This window comes from Microcaecilia unicolor, chromosome 5, assembly GCF_901765095.1.
Source record: "Microcaecilia unicolor chromosome 5, aMicUni1.1, whole genome shotgun sequence".
In the NCBI taxonomy this organism is placed as follows: Eukaryota; Metazoa; Chordata; class Amphibia; order Gymnophiona; family Siphonopidae; genus Microcaecilia; species Microcaecilia unicolor.
In genome coordinates this window covers 114,825,351-114,848,255 of record NC_044035.1, presented here as the reverse complement: position 1 = coordinate 114,848,255, position 22,905 = coordinate 114,825,351, and the positions used below count along the sequence as shown (strand labels likewise).

Here is a 22,905-nt window from a genome sequence, read left to right as displayed (position 1 = left end):
CAGTCAGCATGAGCTAATTTGTGCGTTGAGAGCTTTTTGTGTTAGGGATTGGGAACTAGGTGGGGCATGAGTGGAAAATGAGCATAGATATCATATTGCAGTTGGTACAGAAAACATACTGTCCACTAACTGCCAGTTTGTGCTGTTAGCACAGGATCACTTAACACCTCCTCAACAGCATGTACTAAGGACTAGGGAGGAGATGCACTAAAATAAACGAGCCAGTAACGTGGGTTTTAAACTGGTTCTAGCCAGTTCAACGAGCAAGTAGTAAACCGTGCTGTGCACAAAACGGTTCTCTGAGCCTTTTTCCGATCACGGTAGCAACTAATGAAAACGGAATGCAAGCGAGCTAACTACTATAGTAATGTGGACGCGTCGCGATGCACTACCGATTCCGATGCATGCACAAAAGGAATTCGAACCCTTTACTGTGATATATTGAACGTGTGCTCAGAGGCTGCCAATAGAGGCTGCCAGTGGTCCAGAGCTGTCATAAGCACGTCATAACACGTCCATGTAGTGCGTGTATAAGTCCAAAGCTGTCATAGGCGTCATAACACGTCCATGTAGTGCGTGTATAACCCTCCGACGTGCTATATATGCGTGGGTACATGCGTGTGCACATTTGTCGGAGAAGTCATGGCTGCACGTGGGAGAAAGCCCAACTTCTCCGATATGGACGTGCTGTGGCTGGCGCAGCTGTTTACAATAAATAAAAAGCGTTTATTCCCCTGTCCGGGGAAGAGGTGCAATATAATGCGCATGGACCAGGGCTGGGAAGTACTGCAGCACCTATTCAACAGGCATTCTTTGTTCCCAAGATCCGTAAGTATTGCCAGCATATATGGACGTTCGTATGTGCCAGTAACCGTTGTGATCAAAAAGTCACTCACACGCCTATAAGCTTCGCTTCCGAGTGACGTGTATCTTACACACTCTGGACGCACGTCTATGATGTGTGACATGCGTATAACAGCCACAGTGATACCGTGTGTTTAGCGAATGACTATTGTGCGCATGCGTTTCCTACAACGCTACCGGGGATTTCACCAGAATACCGATATTTTCATGCATCCACCCTTTTAATACCGTGCAGAACATTTGCGAGTTGTTTCTTTTAGAGCATCCATCATTTATTCAAAATCGGTAAGTTTACTACGTGACTTTTATGTTTTTGGTTCTTTTACGTTTTGTTGATGCATCTACCCCTAGATTCTATAAATGGCACCAAAAAAATCAGCAGTGAAAAAAAATGCTGAGTGCTAGTCTATAAGCTGCGCCTAAAGTTAGGTGTGGTTTATAGAATCGTGCTTGTTTCGTGGATTACACTTAAATTTAGGCGTGGAGCCCCCTTATTCTATAATTGCATGTGTAACCAAAAACTACATCCACGATCTACCTCGAACTGCCCACGACCTCCCATTTCCACACCCTGCTTTTTGGGACTTGCATAAAATTTAGGCACAGATCATGTGCCTAACTTTACAAGCATACATCTTAATTGATTCCAATTATCGACAATAATAGCTTGTTAAAAAGCCAATTATTAGCGCTAAATTGGCTAATTATTCAATTAAGATGCACACACAATTCTGGCACACCCTTTATAGAATTAGGAGTTAAATGTGCTAATTGCGAGCAGCATTAGCACGAGGTAATGAGCATTTCAGCACAGAAATTGCAGAGGAACTGCTAGGCATACCCCCCCAACAATTGGTTAGCAGCCTTTGCACTTAACACATGTCGATTTGTGCAAAAACTTAGTGCACTTTAGTAAAATAATAAACAATGATGAGAAGAAAACAGAGAAGTAAAAATCATTTGCAGAGTGGCAATTCAATATTATCTTTAGTTTTAACTTAAATTCATCTTCACAGGAAACCTTGTAATTGCAAGAACAAGGGCAGCACTGCCTACCAAGTTTTATAGTTTAAACTGAGTTGAAAGCAGAGCTTTAAGGCTTTGGACATGACCCAGGCAGCAACCACCTGTTCAGAACTGTCAAGTGTCAACAGAGGAATCAACAATTCAAAATGTCCTACATGCATCAGCATTTAGCTATCTCAGTCTGCTAACTTTCTTATCTAGAGCTGGCAACAGCATAATAATTGTCTAAAAATGATCCCAAGGATGAAAATCTGCAGTCGGCAGCAGTCCTCTATCAATGAGCTGGAGATCATCTTGGACAGCTGCAGTGTGGAATTACACCATGTGGATGAAGTATGGCCCAGGGTCTACTTAGGGGACCTGTAAGTCTTTTCTTTGTAGTTATCATTTTATAGATGCATTGTTATTATTTAGATGTATAGCAGCACATCATTACACTCCTGGGCAGTTTACAAGTTGATTGCAGTTCTGTCTCTTGTTTACTCAGCAACTGAAATTTCAGCACCTGTAAACATTTTTGGAGGCAGCTGAGGGCAGCACTTTTACAGAAAGTAGCAATTTGCATAGGATAATCCACAGTCAGATTAATACATTTGCTGAAGATTTCTTTGGTTATAGAAATATTAGGATCTTCCAATGCCAGCACTGTCAAACTGCCTCCATGTCACCATGAGATATTAATCCAGTGAACTATTAGTCCAGCCCTTGCTTTTAAAGTTTCAACTCAATGCATTCTGCAAAAAATTGAACTAGGCTGGAATATTAAATAAAAGACTAGGATTGGACTCACACCTCATAAGCCATGGAGTTTTAACAACATAGGTGTTGTCCTGATTTTCTGTTTGACATGCAGACGGTTTGGCAGCTCTGCGATGAGTCTATGGTTGATGCCCATGAAGCACACTTTGCAGGCAGTGACAGTTCAAATTAAACACCCCAAGCAATAGTTTCAGAAAGGACCAGCAGGGAGAGAGAGGCTTCTACCTCCACAGGTCTGGGAGGCGGGAGCACCTGCAAGTTGGTCCCCCTTCTTCCAGAGACTGCTTTAGGTGGAATTGACACTACTGCTTGCAGTGTCTGATAGGCCTGTGCATATTAGACCTGTAAATTTCCTTTCTCTTTGGTCCAGCAGTTTGCACCTGTTCTGTCAGCTTCCAGTTCAATTTGAAGCAGCCACTAATGGAGCTCGAGAGCATAGACCCTTAAGTCAGAACTACTTCCTCCCTCTGCTCATCCATCATAGCAAAGGATCTTGAAAAGGGCATGCAGATTGTGCCTGGCTCCCCTCTAGAAACCTTTGTGATGGCTTTGACTCTTTCCTTTTTCTCCCATGGCTGTGAACTCTCATTTTGTAGCATCCCTAGCTCATTTGGCCCAAGAAGCAGAGCCAGTGCAAGGATGGCGGGTGGCCTAGGTGAACCATCAGCCTTACATGCTCCCACCCCACCTCCCACCACCAATTAACTTTCAGACCCCTAGCCTAGAGCACCTCCCCCTTCTAAGATTTTGATAATTAAACTCAACAATCATGATCACCACGAATATCCTATAAAACTGCAGGTTACAGTATGTGCTGATGGTCTTTTGAGTTTGTGTGGTAATCAGGGCCTAGTTTTGTTTTGACTGCAGATGTTCTTTGCTACCACCAAGAACTTACTAACCTAGACGACTGGCTAGTTCTGCCTAACTGTTTCACATATAACAACATGCAGAACTGCCACTAAGTCAATGAGCCTGCACAGCACATCATTTTTCAGAGTTCTACCAATGTGTGTGATTGCAACTTTCAGCAAAGTAAAATGGAGCTCCTTAAATAACTATAGTCTTATGAGTATGACATTTTTCCTTTTTCTGTTTAAATTGAGAATTCAAAATATATCTCTTTCTTATCAAATCTATAGAAATAAAATCTATATAAATAAAAATGTAAATGTTCGTTTGTTCAAAATCTTAAATCTCCGAAAGTTCTTCACCGATTGCTTTCAAATTTGGACACAACGTTGCATTCGAATACACACATGTTTTTATATACCTACTATTATATAGATGTCACAGCTGTCGTACTCGCGGAGCGGAAGCAGTGCGACGAGTAATTGCAAATCAAACTGAGGAAGAACGGCCATCAGCGAACGAGCAAAACACACAAAGAATGGCTCAAATACATGCCGAGGAAGCAGCAGAGCAATGTGCAGCCAGATTTGATGATGCACGGTTGCGAGCACGGCGATCGCGTTCTACAGCTTCAGATCTGCTTCGTTCTCAACAGAATCAATGCGACAGGCTGAGAGTGGCTTAAATCTCCGAAAGTTCTTCACCGATTGCTTTGAAATTTTGACACAAGGTTGCATTCGAATACGCGCGTGTTTTTATATACCTACAATTGCAAATCAAACTGAGGAAGAACAGGCATCAGTGAACGAGTGAAACAGACAAAGAATGGCTCAAATACGTGCCGAGGAAACAGCACAGCAAAAAACATCGCTCAAGGCTCATGATTGATCATTGCAAGATTTGCGTGGAAACATCAGACCATTTGGGAACACATTAATATTGCTTGCAGGAGATTTCAGGCAAACATTACCTGTAGTTCCTCGATTGACACCAGCGGACAAAATAAATGTTTGCCTAAAATACTGTACTTTGTGGCAACACGGAAAGACGTTAAACTTAACTACAAATATGCATGTCCAGCTGCAAAACGATCAATCAGCTCAGATATTCTCACATCAATTGCTGAAAATTGGGAACGGAAAGGTGCCGGTTGATCTGACCTCAGGACGAATTTCATTGCCTCATAACTTCTGCAATTTAGTGACCTCAAAAGAACAATTGGTTGAAAAAGTATTTCCCAATATTCAAACCAATTATAAGAATCACGATTTGCTGAGTGAATGAGCTATTCTTGCAGCCAAGAACAAAGACATCTACGAACTGAACAATATTATTCAGTCTAACATTCAAAGCGAGCCACTCACATACAAGTCCGTCGGCACTGTTCTGGAAGCAGATGAAGCGCTTAATTATCCAACAGACTTTTTCAATTCACTCGATCTGCCAGGGATGCCACTGCACGTACTGCAATTGAAAATCAGCGTGCCAATTATCATGTTGCGAAATATCAACCAGCCAAAGCTTTGCAACTGCACGTGGCTTGCAGTAAAAAAATTAATGAGCAATGTCGTACAAGCAACAATCTTGACAGGACCTTTCAAAGGTGAACATGTCCTCATTCCTCGCATTCCTATGATTCCAACAGATATGCCATTTCAATTTAACAGATTGCAATTCCCAATTCGATTGGTGTTTGCAATCACCATCAACAAAGCTCAGGGCCAATCTTTAGAATTCACCCGTTTACATCTACACACGGATTGCTTCTCACATGGACAATTATAGGTTGCATGTTCTACAGTCGGCAAACCAGACAATCTCTATCTCTGTACACACAATGGAACAACAAAAAATATTGTATACCCACAAGCATTGTGAAATTAAACATATTAGAAACGTGCGCTTCCTCTTTTCTTTCTTTTCCATTTAACCAGACTGAGCCACAGCAACGCGTGGCCGGGTAAAGCTAGTTAAATAATAAAATTATACAACAAACTCCAATCCACCCCCCACCCCCCGAATGAACAGATATAAAGTGATGACATTATTGTTGATACAGTACAGTCTCTGTTATCTGACATAACCAGGACCAGCCTGTTGTCAGATACGTGAAAAGTCGGGTAATATGGTAAACAATGGTAACCCCTCATACAATGCATGGAAAACATACTTTATGCATGAAGAACAAGCATAGGTTATCTTTAATTTTAAAATATTGTTTATTAACACTAATCAGTAATGAAAAAAATTGTACAGCGGGCAGTTTGAGCTCAAATACAGAGCAGTATACACAGCACAGCGATTGTACAACAGGCAATGTGAACAGAAGTACTGAACAGGTATGGGACTAGGGTTACCATATTTTGTCCTCTGAAAAAGAGGACACATGTCCTGCTCCGCCCATGCCACTTCAGGGCAGGAAAGAGCCCCCTCTTTCCTGCCCGGAGCTCTGTCCTTGCCCTGCATCCTGTTGCTGTGACGGTCTCGGGATTCAAAATGGCCGCTGAGAGTTAAAGTCTCCCGAGGCCGCTTCAACTCTCGGCGGCCATTTTGAATCCCAAGACCATCACAGCAACAGAATGCAGGGCAAGGCAGTGCTCCTGGCAGGAAAGAGGGGACTCTTTCCTGCCCCGAAGAGGTCACTAGACCACCAGGGCAGTAGATAGTAAGTAATGGGAGGGGAGGCTAGGATAGGCCCACCGCCTGCCCGTCCGCCCGTTTGTCCAGAAATCTGGACAAACGGGTGGACTGGCAAAACCCATCCGGATGCCCGGACATGTCCTCAAAAAGAGGACATGTCCGGGTAAATCCGGACGTATGGTAACCCTATACGGGACCGAGCAAGGGAAACCTTATTTGTCAACTGCATATACAGTACAGAAATGCAGAATCAAGCAGAGTCCCATTTCTCAAGATCAGTGTTTTGTCTTCTCTAGTCAAAACCAGTGTGTAGCAGAAATCAAGGCAGCAGAACCAAAACTGGAAACCGTTCAGCTCTAAGAATGAGAGTTAGAATAAAAAAAGTACTGTAAATGTAAATGAACAAATAGGAATACAGTAGGTGTACATACAGTACTGCATAAAACTCACTGTGCATAAGAATCTTACCATGGTTCAGTTTCTGCAAAAGCACCGCCTCAGATCAAAAATTGATCCCTAGCTGGAAAGCAGCTCATAACATCTTTAATATTCACTTTCATTAGCATAAGTACATAAGTACATAAGTAATGCCATACTGGGAAAAGACCAAGGGTCCATCGAGCCCAGCATCCTGTCCACGACAGCGGCCAATCCAGGCCAAGAGCACCTGGCAAGCTTCCCAAACGTACAAACATTCTATACATGTTATTCCTGGAATTTTGGATTTTTCCAAGTCCATTTAGTAGCGGTTTATGGACTTGTCCTTTAGGAATCCGTCCAACCCCTTTTTAAACTCTGCTAAGCTAACCGCCTTCACCACTTTCTCCGGCAACGAATTCCAGAGTTTAATTACACGTTGGGTGAAGAAAAATTTTCTCCGATTTGTTTTAAATTTACTACACTGTAGTTTCATCGCATGCCCCCTAGTCCTAGTATTTTTGGAAAGCGTGAACAGACGCTTCACATCCACCTGTTCCACTCCACTCATTATTTTATATACCTCTATCATGTCTCCCCTCAGCCGTCTCTTCTCCAAGCTGTATAGCCCTAGCCTCCTTAGTCTTTCTTCATAGGGAAGTCGTCCCATCCCCGCTATCATTTAGTCGCCCTTCGCTGCACCTTTTCCAATTCTACTATATCTTTCTTGAGATGCGGCGACCAGAATTGAACACAATACTCAAGGTGCGGTCGCACCATGGAGCGATACAACGGCATTATAACATCCTCACACCTGTTTTCCATACCTTTCCTAATAATACCCAACATTCTATTTGCTTTCTTAGCCGCAGCAGCACACTGAGCAGAAGGTTTCAGTGTGTTATCGACGACGACACCCAGATCCCTTTCTTGGTCCGTAACTCCTAACGTGGAACCTTGCATGACGTAGCTATAATTCGGGTTCTTTTTTCCCACATGCATCACCTTGCACTTGCTCACATTAAGCAGTTCCTTTCTGCAAAAAATTTCTGATATGTAGACAAAACAACTTTTTTCCTCTTTCCACTGGCCAAAAATTGATGCCATTGGGGCTCATTTTCAAAAGAGAAAAATGTCCAAAAAGTGTCATAAAGCACCATTTGGACGGATTTCTTCTCAAAACGTCCAATCAGTATTTTCAAAACCTGTTTTGTAGACGTCTATCTATGCATTTCATCTACAGTGCATCCAAATCACAACAGGGCGCATCAGGGGTGTTTCAAAGGTGGGAGTAGGGCGGGCTTAGGGCGTGCCTAACAGATGCTTCACAGCCATAATGGAACAAAACCAAAATGTCTAGGGTGAAAACTTCAATGTTTTGGTCTAGACCTGTTTTTCTAATGAATAAGACTCAAAAAGGTGCCCTAAATGACCAGATGACCACTAGAGGGATTCAGAGATAACACCCTCTTACTCCCCCAGTGGTCACTGACCCCCTCCCACCACCAAAATATGTGAATAAAAATAGTACTCACCACTACTACTACTACTATTTAGCATTTCTATAGCGCTACAAGGCGTACGCAGCGCTGCACAAACATAGAAGAAAGACAGTCCCTGCTCAAAGAGCTTACAATCTAATAGACAAAAAATAAATAAAGTAAGCAAATCAAATCAATTAATGTGAACGGGAAGGAAGAGAGGAGGGTAGGTGGAGGCGAGTGGTTACAAGTGGTTACGAGTCAAAAGCAATGTTAAAGAGGTGGGCTTTCAGTCTAGATTTAAAGGTGGCCAAGGATGGGGCAAGACGTAGGGGCTCAGGAAGTTTATTTCAGGCGTAGGGTGCAGCGAGACAGAAGGCGCGAAGTCTGGAGTTGGCAGTAGTGGAGAAGGGAACAGATAAGAAGGATTTATCCATGGAGCGGAGTGCACGGGAAGGGGTGTAGGGAAGGACAAGTGTGGAGAGATACTGGGGAGCAGCAGAGCGAGTACATATATAGGTTAGTAGAAGAAGTTTGAACAGGATGCGAAAACGGATAGGGAGCCAGTGAAGGGTCTTGAGGAGAGGGGTAGTATGAGTAAAGCGACCCTGGCGGAAGATGAGACGGGCAGCAGAGTTTTGAACCGACTGGAGAGGGGAGAGGTGACTAAGTGGGAGGCCAGCAAGAAGCAGATTGCAGTAGTCTAAACAAGAGGTGACAAGGGTGTGGATGAGGGTTTTGGTAGAGTGCAGGGAAAGAAAGGGGCGGATTTTACGGATGTTGTAAAGAAAAAAACGACAGGTCTTGGCAATCTGCTGGATATGAGAGGAGAAGGAGAGAGAAGAGTCAAAGATGACCCCAAGGTTTCGAGCTGAGGAGACAGGGAGAATGAGAGAGCCATCAACAGAAATAGAAAATGGGGGGAGCGGGGAGGTGGGTTTGGGGGGGGAAATGAGAAGCTCGGTTTTGGTCATATTTAATTTCAGGTGGCGTTGAGACATCCAGACAGCAGTGTCAGACATGCACGCTGAAACTTTGGTTTGGATGCAAGGTGAGATATCAGGGGTAGAAAGGTAGATTTGGGAGTCATCAGCATAGAGATGGTAGGAAAAGCCATGGGATGAGATTAATGAACCAAGGGAAAAAGTGTCACCAGCCTCAGTGACAGCCTCAGATGTTATAGCCAGGTCCATTAGAGCAGCATGCAGATCCCCGGAGTAGTATAGTGGTGGGTGCAATGCACTGTAGACAGGTGGACCCAGGCCCATGCCCCCTTCACTCAAAGGGCTATTTTAGTGGTGTACATTTGGGGATAGTGGGTTTTGGGTAGGTTTTGGAGGGCTCAGCAGAAGATAAGTGAGCAATGGTGAGATGTGTACCTGGGATCATTTATATGAAGTCCATAGCAGTGCCCCCTAGGGTGCCCCACTGCTCTCCTTGGATGTCTGGGGGACCAGTCTGCTAAAAATGCTGGCCCCTCCTACACCCCAATGGCTTGATTTTCTCTGTTTTTCATTTGTGCATTTTTTTTTCAAAAATGTCCTGAAAAGATAAATGCACAGAGCACAAAACCTTGTTACAAACAGTATTTTCAGAAAAAAAAAATTAGATGTATTTCTTTTTCGAAAATGGTTACATTTGCTATTTGGATTTGGGACATTTAGCGCTAAACATCCATAGTCTGACTTACATGTTATATCGAAAATGTCCCTCTATGTAACAGCTCAATTTTAAAGTCATTTGTCTTCTCACTTTGATATTCACTTTGAATGTACACATGTGATGGTTCACACGTGTGCACTATCAGGAAAGAGTGCACCCCCTTTACAAATAGTTTGCAGCCTTTCAGAAGAGTGCGTACTATTAATGACATATGAAAAAAATAAAAAATTTTTGTGTTTTTTCCTGTTTTCGTTTGACAATGACATGCAACAAGTGAAGTTTAAAGAACCTGATTCTGTTCCCACTCCTTGTCTTTCGTGTGAATCCCATTGGAACATTGGTGTTCGTCTCCACTTTTGTGGTTTTTCTGCGCTTTTCAAATTAATGCGCATCCATAGTGGACAAGCATAAATATTGCTAAAACTGCCATCACAATTTGGTACTAATTGGTATTATTGATGGTAGAGAAGCCAAAAACTGAACATATATGGAAGTCTGACCTCTAGCAGTAATATTGTGGGTTTACTCGTACTGCCAGACGGTTCCTGAGAGGTGTGCTTATCCAGCTGACCGAATCTTGACTGAGGTTTACTTCTTCGTCTTGCACTAAAGTACATCATACTACATTACTTCATAGGAAGATTATACACTTTTTAGCACTCTAGGACTCGTGATGCAGGTGATAATGCCAAAACATGGCCCGTGTCGAATCCACATGCACTTTACCATCTGCAGATCTATGTGATTTTCACAATAAAGAACATTTCTGTGCTGCATCACTTTCCTTTGCTTGGTCTTTCCCACTTCCAGTTCCATCCCTCACTCCAATTTTTTCTCCCTCTAGCAAGACCACTAAGGGGTCCTTTTTACTAAGCTGCAGTAAAATCTGGGGTTAACACGTGGGACTTTCTCATCCGCTAAACCCAGATTGAATGCAGCATTTTTTATGGCTTTTTGCTATTGTGTTAATTGCGGATCCCATGCTAATTAATACAGGGCACTTACTGCCTCCTAATTAAGAGGCACTGAGTTCTCCCGCATTAACTCTGTATTGTCCAGTTAGCATGCGCTAATCATAATACACTAGTTAGATAAAGTGGGAATGCCCATTCTCTGCCTACTCTCTCCAAAATATTAGTAAAAAATCAATAATGCATGGATTAGCACATGCAAACAGGCAAAATACTGCAAAATGCTTTAACGTGTTCTGTGGTAGCCTGTTACCATGCGCTAAGTGCATGTTAAAGGCTTAGGGTGTCCTTTTACCAAGCTGCAGTAAAAAGGACCCAGCACTAGCAGCAGGGGCCATTTTTGCCATGCACTGCGCCCTTTTTACTGCATGGCATTGTTGAGGGGAGCACTTACCACCACCCATTGAGGTGGCGGTAAGGGCTCCCACGTTAACCTGGCAGTAGCTGGGTAGTGTGTGGTGCTGCCTGATTATCACCAGGTTAGCGCCACACTAAAAAATGTTGTTTTCTTGTCTTTTTGGTCCCCCACCCCAAATCACTAAATATCCACTATCCAATAAATGGAATGAGGGAAGACCAAGGCTGCGTATGAGAAAGGTTAAGTATTTTTTTTTTGCCAAGTACAAGCTATAGTTTCTCATGGGAGACAAGGCTGTTACACATCAGTGTTAGCTGCACAAAGTCTCGAATCATACATCTGGTACAATCACTTTTATACAGTTATTTTTAAACGACAGTTCTTATTCAGTTAACATGTATGTCTCAACAGATCATGAGTTCTTGACTCACACAGAAGTCCCTGAGGCCTGTCAACTTATTTATGATTTCAGGCCTTGAACCAAAGTCAATAGTTAGGTTCATAATATACATCTATAAGGGCTGATTTTCCCTAGTGCGGGAAATGGCATGCGCTGGGGCTGGAACTACTGCTGGCGTCTGTGTTAGACCAGCAGTAGCTCCAGATTAACGTGCGGTAAACCCTTGTTTGGCTTACTGCTGCTTTGTAAAAGGCCTCTTAATGCGCTGTAAAAGGACTCCTAAACAAGGGGTTATAAAGTACAACAGTGCCTCCTTCTCCGTAACCACATGTGTTAAACTGTGTGAAATCCTATTTCTTTCTCCAACAGTTCAGACAGCAGAGATCTGGGGGGTTTCCTCACTCCTGTTATGTGGTGGAAAAGTTATCATTCCAAACTTCTGTCAGAGAGGAAATCCACCACTTATCTCTGGGTATGAACAAAAAGGAATGAATCTACTCATTATGATCCTGTCAGGTACTTGTGACCTGGATCGGCCTCCATCAGAGATAGAATGCTGATCTTAATGGATCTTTGGTCTGACCCATTATGGTGTTTCTCGTGTTCTTATGTTATGTTCCTAACAACATGTATTTTTTTCCTTTGAACTTCTATCCTTTTATAACTCTGATTTGTAATTTTGGTAGTTTGATAGCCAAGGATAAAGAAGAGTTGAAGAGACTGGGCATAACCCATGTCCTAAATGTGGCTCACGCCTCCTGGGAATGCACAGATCTTATTGTCTATGATAAGAAAATCCATTACTATGGCATCACTGCAGAAGACTGTCCTGAGTTTGACATCAGTGTCTATTTCCATCCTGCTGCTGAGTATATTCATAATGCTATTAGTATGCCAGAAGGTAAGCTTGTACAGATCATTATGCAGAGCTTGAAATAAACACCAGTGTATATGTAAGAGACTGGTGCACTTTCCTATTACCTTGAGATCTGTGGTTCATAGAAGCTTTTGCCCGATTTGTTGGTGTTAGATTCTTGGGGCGTCTTTTACTAAGGCGCGCTCACAAAATGTTAGAGATGCCCTTAGGAATGTATTGGCATTTCTAACGCTTAGTGCACCTACAATTTTAGCGCACGCCAAAAACGTGAGCGTGCCTTAGTAAAAGACCCTCTGGGTTGGCTGACTACTACACTGGGAAGCTTTTGCCCAGTCTGTTGGTGTTAAATTCTCGGTTGGCTGACTACGACACTGAGAAAAGAGATACATTCACCTGCAGCTCTACATTTCAGTATGCTCATTAGAACAGTTCATTAAGATTCAGATATAATTTAATTAATTGTTGCCATTGTTATTAAGATAATCATACCAGAAACCTTTCTGAAATATTCTTAGGGGATTTAAAACTCTTTTCTACTCTTCTTCCCAGCCTTCTTACGAATGTCAGGATCCAACAAGAGACAGTGTGCCTTTCTTGAAACTTTTGTCTGATGGGACTCTGTTGGTTAAGTTGCTATAAATTACAATTACAAATGAGAGGGCCTTTTACTTGGTGTACAAAATGAATATATAAATCGCTCTTTGCTGTGCTGGGGATCAAACTGAAAGCAAGTTTGACAGAAGTCCTATGAATAATGCTTAGTATCTAGTTCTCACTCTTCAAGTTCCATTAAGATGAGGGAATCAGATAGGTCATCTTCCAGGATGTCTCCACAGTTCCTTTGTCCTGGGTCATAATTTACTCTTTTGCAGTGTGCAGGTGTGCCCAGCACAAGTGATATAGAGAAGGTGGGCTATTGTTGGATATTTTGCTCTGAACCTTTCCAAAAGAGCTGTTTTGTCTTCAGCAGTGCTTTTGGAATACCAGATAAAGAAACCATGGCCTTGCAGCTCTGTACAGAATAGCAGCTTGTAGAAGAATTGTTGACATTCACGCTGTCCCTGAAAAATCTACATGTTCAGCAGCTTCTGTCTTTATTAAGAGAAGTTAGTGTGAGTCTGGCTGTCCTGAGTGGTTCTAAGTATTGCATGCAGTACAAAACAGAAAATCAAACTGACTGCCACACAACTAGCAAGGGTCAGGGTGTATATTTATGGCTATAACAAGATCAAAACAAACACATTTGTCAAGCTTTATTGTTGCTACATTTATGAATAATATATCAAAATTTGAGACATTTGTATTTAATATGATATGAACTTGCTTATTTTATTCTCAACTGTCATCTATATACTGTATGTATTTAAGTGCTTTATTTTGAATTTTAAAAAACTGCTCCAAAAGAAAACTGTACCATATTCACCAATATATGAAAATTTAAAATATGAGGGCCAATACTGAGCTGGAGCAGTGACCAGCTTAAGTTAGACAGCGGCTGTGGCATTTAACTTAATCCTTATGTTCAATAGGTAGCAGCGCTGAACGTACAGATAGTGTAGTCACTCTAGCTTCATTCTGCAGTTAGAGCAGGCCTAAACTAAAGCGTACACCACAGTTGGGTCAGAATTCCCACTTAGGCACCGCATTAAGCTAGTATTTGCATTAAGATCAGCATTAAACTAGTATTCGCATTAACATCCCCATTAAGCTAGCATTTTATAAAGGGTGCTTGGCGCCGAGCATCCTTTATAGAATGCTATCTTAGGGTGCATTTTGTGCCAAATTTTAGGCAGCAGAATTTACACCTGCTAAAACCTGGTGTAAATGCTGGCTCCCAATTTATGGCAGTTGGGCGTGCAATTGATAGTATTCTATAACATCACGCCTAACTTCTGGGAATGTCCCTTGATCTGCCCATAACATTTCCATAGCCACGCCCCTTTGGAGTTGCACAGTGTGAAATTTAGGTGTGCATGTTATAGAGTAGGGTGCAGGACAGATCCGCATCTAAATCCTAATTAATGCCAATCATCGCTGATAATTCATTGTCATCACCTGGTCAATTAGGCATGGATCTGACAAAATTCTGTACCCAACTTTGGGCAACCTACATAGAATCCGAGGGTTGGCATTTTTAAAATAATGGGTGCAGCATTTAAAGAGCATCTCGATATTCAAAACCACTGTCTGATTGCAAGCGGTATTGAATATCCAAAGTACAAAGTGCTACCTCAATCCATCTAGTAGTGATATTCAGTGGCGTTCCTAGGGGGGCTGGCACCCGGGGCTGATCGCTGATTCGCCCCGCCCCCCCCGGTGCAGCGCCCCCCCCCAATGCAGCGCGGACCCCCCCCCGGTGAAAGGACACCTCCGCGAAGGAACCCCCCCGCCGGGTGCACGCCTCCGGGGGGGGGGTGCTGCGCGCGCCTGTCCTCCGTTGTTCCATGCTTCTTCTCTGCCCCGGAACAGGAAGTAACCTGTTCCGGGGCAGAGAAGAAGCATGGAACAACGGAGGGCAGGCGCGCGCGGCACCCTCCCGGTGGCGTGCACCCGGGGCGGACCGCCCCCACCGCCCCCCCCCCCTAAGGAACGCCACTGGTGATATTCAAACAGCTATCCAAATAACTAGGTAATGTTGGGGTAGTTTTTCTGTTGTCTTTATCTGTGGACATTTACTATGTTACCGGGTGCCATGATATATAATAAGGAGGAATATGTATAATGCTGCTAAATATCTTTACAGACTATTATGCCATTATCCAGATAGTACTGGGGCAGTGTGTGGATAAAGCAGCAAGTTATCCAGATAATGGCTATATTCAGACCACTGTTTGAATGACTATCTACATATACCTAGGACAACAGAAAAGCTACCCCAATGTTACCTAGTTATTTGGAGTGGCGTAGCCAAGGGTGGGCCTAGGTGGGCCCGGGCCCACCCACTTTGGGCTCAGGCCCACCCAGTAGCAGCACACTTATGATGTGGCTGGCAGAGATTCCCAAGTGGAGGAGTGGCCTAGTGGTTAGTGTGGTGGACTTTGGTCCTGGGGAACTGAGGAACTGAGTTGGATTCCCACTTCAGGCACAGGCAGCTCCTTGTGACTCTGGGCAAGTCACTTAACCCTCCATTGCCCCATGTAAGCCGCATTGAGCCTGCTATGAGTGGGAAAGCGCGGGGTACAAATGTAACAAAAAAACAAAAAAAAAAGTCCCACCAGCTGAAAGCTCCCAACAACTGTTCCTCCTGCATACCTTGTAAATGCAGATCTTTGCCTGCAGCAAGCAGTGACTGATACATACTGCTTGCACCGCCCCCACAGCCTTCCCTCTGACGTACTCCCACCTATGTGGAAACAGGAAGTTGCATCACTGGGAAGGCTGTGGGAGCAACATGAGCAGTGTGCATTAATTGCTGCTCGCCGCTGGTGAAAATCTGCTATTTAAAAGATGCGAGAGAGGAGGGATGTTTGAGAGACCATATGGCATGCAGGAGAGACCAAATCACCTGTGGGATGGGCGGGGTTCTTCTGCCCACCTATCTTGGACCCAGGCCCACCCAAAATTGGGTGTCTGGCTACGCCCCTGGGATAGCCCATGGCAACAAAACAGTGATTTAAACCAACCCTGGATTAACCAAGCAAAATAAGCATGTGCTTAGGGCACCATGGAATTTTGTCCTCTAACTATCATGTCCTTTAGTCTTTCTTTGCTGATCCAACATGAATTTCAGTATTTTTCTAATTATTACAAATATATATGATATTTTGTTTCGTACAATAATGATATTTCTCAGCACTTATTGAGTCGTAATGTCAGATAACCAATGGAAGGGCCAAGTGGCACTAGGACATCAGTTGGCCTTAATCCGGCCCTGATTTAAACAAACCGATAATGACCATATATATATAAGAGAGGAATAGTTTCAGCTTCAATCCTGTATCCCAAGAATAATTTTAATTCTATAGAATTTAGAACGCACTGCAATTTTAAAGTTTCAAGGTTTCAGTGGAACAATAAGATAATGTGGCAGTTGAGTATTATTTTACCCTTTAGGTGATACTGAAGAAAGCAGGGATGTATTTAAGCAATAAAAATATTTCTCCCACATTGAGCTGTCCCTGGATGAGTTTCAGGGGAGTATGATACATTTGTTTGAGCTGGCAGTAGAGGAGTGTGGTAGCCATGTTAGTCCACTCTTAAGGTTATCAATAGAAATCAAACAAAATAAAACATGGAAAAGAAAATAAGATGATACCTTTTTTATTGGACATAACTTAATACATTTCTTGATTAGCTTTCGAAGGTTGCCCTTCTTCGTCAGATCGGAAATAAGCAAATGTGCTAGCTGACAGTGTATATGTGAAAACATTCAAGCATTACTATGACAGTCTGACAGGGTGGGAGGATGGGGGTGGGTCGGAGGTATGTATGCATGGGGACATCAAAGCATATCATTGATATTCTAACAGGATGGGTGTGGATAGATGAGGGGTGGGGTGATCAACAGAGACATACAGCTTTATGGTTTATAATGGGCTAGGAACCCCAGATCCTTGTTAAGTCCTTTCTGTTGGGTGTTAAAATATTCAATCATTCTGACTTCAAAGGTCTTACGTTCTTGTATGGTTTAAAGTTACCTTTCAGTATTCTCACTGTGAAATCACTGGTACAGTGTCCTGGTTCTGTGAAGTGCTGTCCCACCGGGGTGGGGGCCCTACTGGCTGTATTGTTCATGTGATGTCTATGTAAATTGAATCTTGTCTTAAGCATCTGGCCTGTTTCTCCAATATAGCATCCTTCGTTACATTTTTTACACTGAATGATATATACCACATTGGAAGATGAGCAAGTGAAAGATCCCTTTATGTTGAATATCTTTCCTTTGTGGGTAACTGTGGGGTCCTGTGAAATATTTTGGCATAGTTTGCAACTGGATAAATTACAGGGACGTGTGCCCTTCTGTTCCTTTTCAGTCTGTGATGGAAGTTTACTTCTGATTAGCTTGTGTTTTAAGTTGGGTGGTTGTCGGAAGGCCAGTACTGGTGGGGATGGGAATATCTCTTTCAGTAATTCATCCTCCTGGTGTATAGGTTGTAGATCTCTTATGATTTTCCAGCTCTGGATTCTATGTCACTATAAGGGGAATTCTGTCTGTGGATTTTTTCTCCTTGTACTGTAGCAGATTTTTTCTCCTTGTACTGTAGCAGATTTTGAGCTGGCAGAAATTTCCTTTTGAGAGAAATCCATTTCAGATTCTTGCATAGATTGGTACAGTATCCATTTAGGTTGCATATACAAATGTGATGTTGTAGATGGGTTGTGATATACTAGTAGTGCCAGACCTCAACTTCTGGGTGGGCCTGGGGGTGGATTGGGTGGGCATTGCCCATATGCTTCTTCTCCACCTGCTACCCCCTCGCCACAGAAGCAGTAAAACCTAATACCTTGTCGGATGGAGATCCCATGCCTCAACAGATGAAGAGTGTTCTCCGGAGCCCCCCAAAACTGTCTCAATCCCAGGGCAGTTAGCGGTGCATTATTACCCTCCCACACACACATGCTCAGTTCACCCAGCACCCTCCCCCTAAGCATGCGGAGAGAGGGACTGCCTGTCGAACTGAACATAAGCAGGGGAAGGGGTGTGTATGCTGGCATTGGCAGCTGAAAATGGACTGCTACCAACTGCCCTGGGTTTGAGACAGCTTAGGGGGGGAGGGTCTGGAGAGGACTTTTCAGCTGGCGGGGCTTGGGGATCCTCACCAGCTACACTGGTGATGTGTACTGCTGCTGAATGGGCCTGAACCACCCTTGGCTATGCCACTGTGGTATTTACAATAAGGTGTTCAGATTTGCTTTAAGGCCCTTGCTCTAACATAGTGCTTTTAGAGCAGGGGTTCAGCGGTCAAGAGACACCTAACCAGTCAGATTTTCAGAATATGCAAAATGAATATGCATGAAAGAGATTTGCATAAAATGGAAGTAGTGCATACAGATTTATCTCATACATATTCATTATGGATATCCTGAAAACCTGACTGACTTGGTGTGTTCCAAGGACTGGGTTGAGTGCCTCGGGTTTAGAGTACTACGTGATCAGGCCCCAAAATATTAGGGAGAGAAATGGATGGTTTAAATGCCAAAATGCTCATCATGGTTCTAGTCTACCTTTTTATCGGTGCGCCCATCTGTATTGCAGAGGAGAAATGTCAGCTGGAGCCAAAGCCCTAGCTATTGCAATTCCATGCCAATGGAGCAGATTGCCAGAGGATATTCATAGGACTATCAGTGAATAGAATTAGGTGTCTTCTGAAAACTCTTTTTTTTTTCACTAACTCTTACTGGTGATTTATGATTAGATTGGATTGTCAGAAAATAGTCACAGTATGGAGCTAGTAAATTAAAGCATGGGTTTCTTGGAAATTAGACAGCTAGAATTTATGTGGGGTTTTTTTCACATTATGGAGGATTGAATTTTATGTGTGCACTCTAGTCAAGAAATGGATTGCTTTAATTTATTTTATTGCTGTTAGATAGCTTTGTAAGCCACTTCAATTGATTGGAAAAAGTGGCATATAAATGTGTTAAATATATAAAATAAATATAGTCTGTCAGCCATATAGAGAGTAATTTTGAAATAGCATTTTGCTTCATCTTTCAGCACTTCTGAGAGGGAAAACTAATAAAATTAAGAAATCTACTTTTTAGATCTGCCAGGTATTTATGACCTGGACTGGCCACTATCAGAGCCAGGGTGGTGGGTTTGATAGATCTTGGTTTATCTTAGGTTTTTATGCTCAGTTACAATGTACTCCGGTTAAGTGCATAATCTCTGGACCCTTTCTGTACTTTGTCTCAGTTAACAGACGTGTTACAACTTATACAGCCAGGATAGCACCATGTATTAATTAATAAGACAATAGACAATTTTGTAAAAATGTTAGACTAATCAGACATAAATGTAATCAAGCCAGTATAGCACCATTTATTAATTAATAGGACAGTAGTGACAGTGGCACACCAATGGAGTGGAGGAGTAGCCTAGTGGCTAGAGCACCAGTCTTGCAATCCAGAGGTGTCTGGTTCAAATCCTGCTGCTGCTCTTTGTGATCTTGGGCAAGTCACTTAACCCTCCATTGCCTCAGGTACAAACTTAGATTGTGAGCCCTCCAGGGACAGAGAAATATCCAGTGTACCTGAATGTAACTCACCTGTTCTAACTACTGAAAAAGGTGTGAGCAAAATCTAAATAAATAAATAAAATGAAAAGGCACTGGGTGGGCTGGGTAACATACATAACATAGTAGATGACGGCAGAAAAAGACCTGCACGGTCCATCCAGTCTGCCCAACAAGATAAACCCATAATTGAACAACCCAGCTGTGTACATAAATGGAGGGCCAGTCAAGTGTGTGCATATAAGCAGAACGTGCATTTACAGTTGGTGTACTTAACCAAAGTGATTGCTCATTAAAATTAATGCTAAAAAAATAGAACTGGCAATCCATAGTGCAGTGGGAGAAAACTAAAAATGGCAACACAGTATTGGACCTCCCCCCCCCCAAAATGGAGGTCAATACTGGGGGAAATGGTTGTAATTCAGGCCTCTAAACACAGATAAAACACTCCTGATGCAAAAACAAATAGGGCGGCAATTGTGTAAATTGATGACTCCTTTTGGCACGTTAGTGATTCCAATGCACGTGCGGGGGTGCCAATTTTTATAACAGCGTCAGGGTGTTCTGATGCTGTACAGGATAGCACAAACTCAAAGAAAGACACGCCAAGTGAATGGCTGGCGTAGAAGGATGCTCCTAGATCCATCAATCACCATGCGCATCTGACAGTATTCTATAAGATGCGTGCATTGATGGGTGACAATCTCACATGCCCCCTTGTTTCTCCCCCTTTTCAATTGCACACTATGCCACTTATGCACAAGCTTACAGAATAATGCTTTGGGTAAGTGGACTTATTCTGCATTTATATGCGTCACACATACCATATAAAGAGGTGCCCTCTAAGGAGGTCTTTAACAAAGGTGCCCTAGCATTTTTCAAGAATGCTAAAAATTAGCGTGTGCTATGTAGATGCCTATAATATTCCTATGGGAATCCATACAGTTAGCACACAGTAAAAACACTAGTACACTTTTGTAAAAGGGGCCCTAAGTGAGGAAGCTATCGACGTGGGTTTACCACATGTTGTGCTACTTTAGCATAGGGTCTCATTTCACAAAATGGGACCCTATACCAGGGGTGTAGCCAGACCTAGCCATGAGAGGAGGCCAGAGCCCGAGGTGGGGGGGCACGTTTTAGTCTGCCGCTTCACTACTCCCCCCTGCCAATTCCCACCCACTGCTGCAGCAAATACCTTGGCTGGCAAAATCCCCAACCCCCGCCAGCTGAAGTCTCTGGTGCCGCGCCACCACATTGCCTGCCCTGCTCTGTCTTCCCCTCACATCCTGCACGCTCCTTTTAGTCAAATTGAGCAGGGCAGGCAACGCAGTGGCGCCAGAGACTGGCGCTGGACAATGCTTCAGCTGGCGGGGGTTGCAGACCCCCGCCAGCAAAACCAGGGGCCCACAGGAAATTTGAGGGGGCCAAGGCCCCTGTGGCCCCACGTAGCTATGCCACTGCCCTGTACTAAAATAGCACAAGCTGCAGTAAAATAAACTGTCTTAACTGTAGCCCATGTTGATAACTCCCCCCCCCCCCCCTAAGTGTTTACTGGATAAATAGTGGAAAAGCACCACATCCACTGGTACTCTCTGATCCCTCTCCTGGCTTCTCTTGTATCTTCCACTCAGTTGTTGTGCATTTTCTGCTTTGATGATACCTAATGACCCTTATGTACTCGTTTGATGCCACTGGAAAAAGTATCCAGCAATAGCACCTGTGATGCGAAAACACTATTTATAATGGATATGGAGAACATGGGAGATGCAAGATAGCAGTTACCGGGTTCATAGCACAAGCTACCAATTAATCTAATATTAATTGTGCCTATTTGTCTATTGGCTTTTCTATATTTCTTGAGATTAAAACATGTATATATTCCCTTAAGTTCTTGAACTTCAAGTGTTTCCTGAAATATCTCAAATCCCAAATATTTGAATGCTCCTATTTTTAAATTTTATATTTTGATATTTTTCTAAATAGAACGTCCTTAAAAGACCTTATATTATTAACTCTGATTTCAGGGAAAATTTTGGTTCACTGTGTCCTTGGTAAAAGTCGATCTGCTTCGATGGTCTTGGCTTATCTTATGATTTATCATCATCTCTCACTGGAGGATGCAATCAGAAAGGTGATCCAGCACAGAGCTATTTCACCCAACCGAGGCTTCCTGAAACATCTCCAAGACCTGGATATTCAACTAAGAGGTCAAATACAAATATGTAAACTTGTCTAATCTACTATAAAATCCCCAATTAAAAAAAAGAATAGTTAACTTCAAAACTGTAAGGTGAGCTGAATATTAATGCTTCAGAAGGTGCCTTGGATACGCTAGCTTTTGAAGGAACAGGTTGTTAACTTAATAAATTAAATATGCTATTGAAATGATAATCTTGTCAGCTCTCATCTTTGGTGTGGTCCATTCTTGGGGTATACTGGGAGGATTCATTAGAGGCTCCCAGGAGTACCACGTTAAGGGGCTCTTTCACTAATGCTAAAAGCTGGGTTTAATGCATTTTTACCTGGAAATTCCTATGCACTAAGCCCAGATCTAACACTGCAGTATTTATGGCTTTTTAATGTAAATTTTTTCCAGATCCTGCAGTACTTTTTCCATTAGTGCACAGGACTTGCAAACAATTAACATGGGAGCACGGGAGTTGGAAAGTGTTCCAGTGTTAAGCAGGGACGTAGCCAGACTTCGGCAGGAGGGGGGGCCAGAGCCCGAGGTGAGGGGGCACATTTTAGGCCCCCCCACCACAGACCCCCTGCCACCTTTGACCCCCCCGGCTCCCCTCCCCTTTCGACTCCCCTTCCCGCCGCCGCCATCCCTCCCCCGAGTCCCCCACCGTTGCCACCGCTGCCGCCGGGAACCTGTGCTGGCGGGGGTCCCCAACCCCCACCAGCCGAAGTCCTCTTCATCCGGTCTCCTAGCTGGCGCGTTGCTGCAGCTGATGTGGAAGCCTAGGATTCTGTTTCTTCTGTGTGAGTCGTCCTGATGTCCTGCAGGACGACTCACACAGAAGAAACAGAATCCTAGGCTTCCACATCAGCTGCAGCAGCGCACTGGTCCGGAGACCGGCTGAAGAGGACTTCAGCTGGTGGGGGTTGGGAACTCCCGCCAGCACAGGTACCCGATGGCGGCGGTGGGGAAGGGTTAGTAGTGGCAGGAAGGGGGGTCGGGGCCAAATCTGGGGGGGCCCAGGCCCCTGTGACCCTACATAGCCTATGCCCCTAGTGTTTAAGTGGGCCTTTTACAAAGCACACTAGCATTTTTAGCACGCACTAAAAATAAGTGTGCGCTAATCTCTAGAGATGCCCATAAATTCCTATGGATGTCTCTAGCATTTAGCATGTGCTAATCATTAGCACATGCTAAAACACTACTGCACCTTGTAACCAGGTACCTCTAGGTGCAGCCAA

At 43.4% G+C, this 22,905-nt stretch overlaps 1 protein-coding gene across 1 annotated transcript; it reads left to right on the top strand.

Annotated features, from left to right (window-relative positions):
* The first annotated feature begins 1,991 nt into the window (after window positions 1-1,991).
* LOC115470225 (dual specificity protein phosphatase 26-like) lies at window positions 1,992-21,862 on the top strand. Its single transcript, XM_030203222.1, has 3 exons — window positions 1,992-2,252; window positions 12,117-12,331; window positions 21,507-21,862. The coding sequence occupies exons 1-3, from the start codon at window positions 2,122-2,124 to the stop codon at window positions 21,716-21,718; spliced, it is 558 nt and encodes a 185-aa protein (XP_030059082.1). The 5' UTR covers window positions 1,992-2,121; the 3' UTR covers window positions 21,719-21,862.
* Window positions 21,863-22,905: the final 1,043 nt, after the last annotated feature.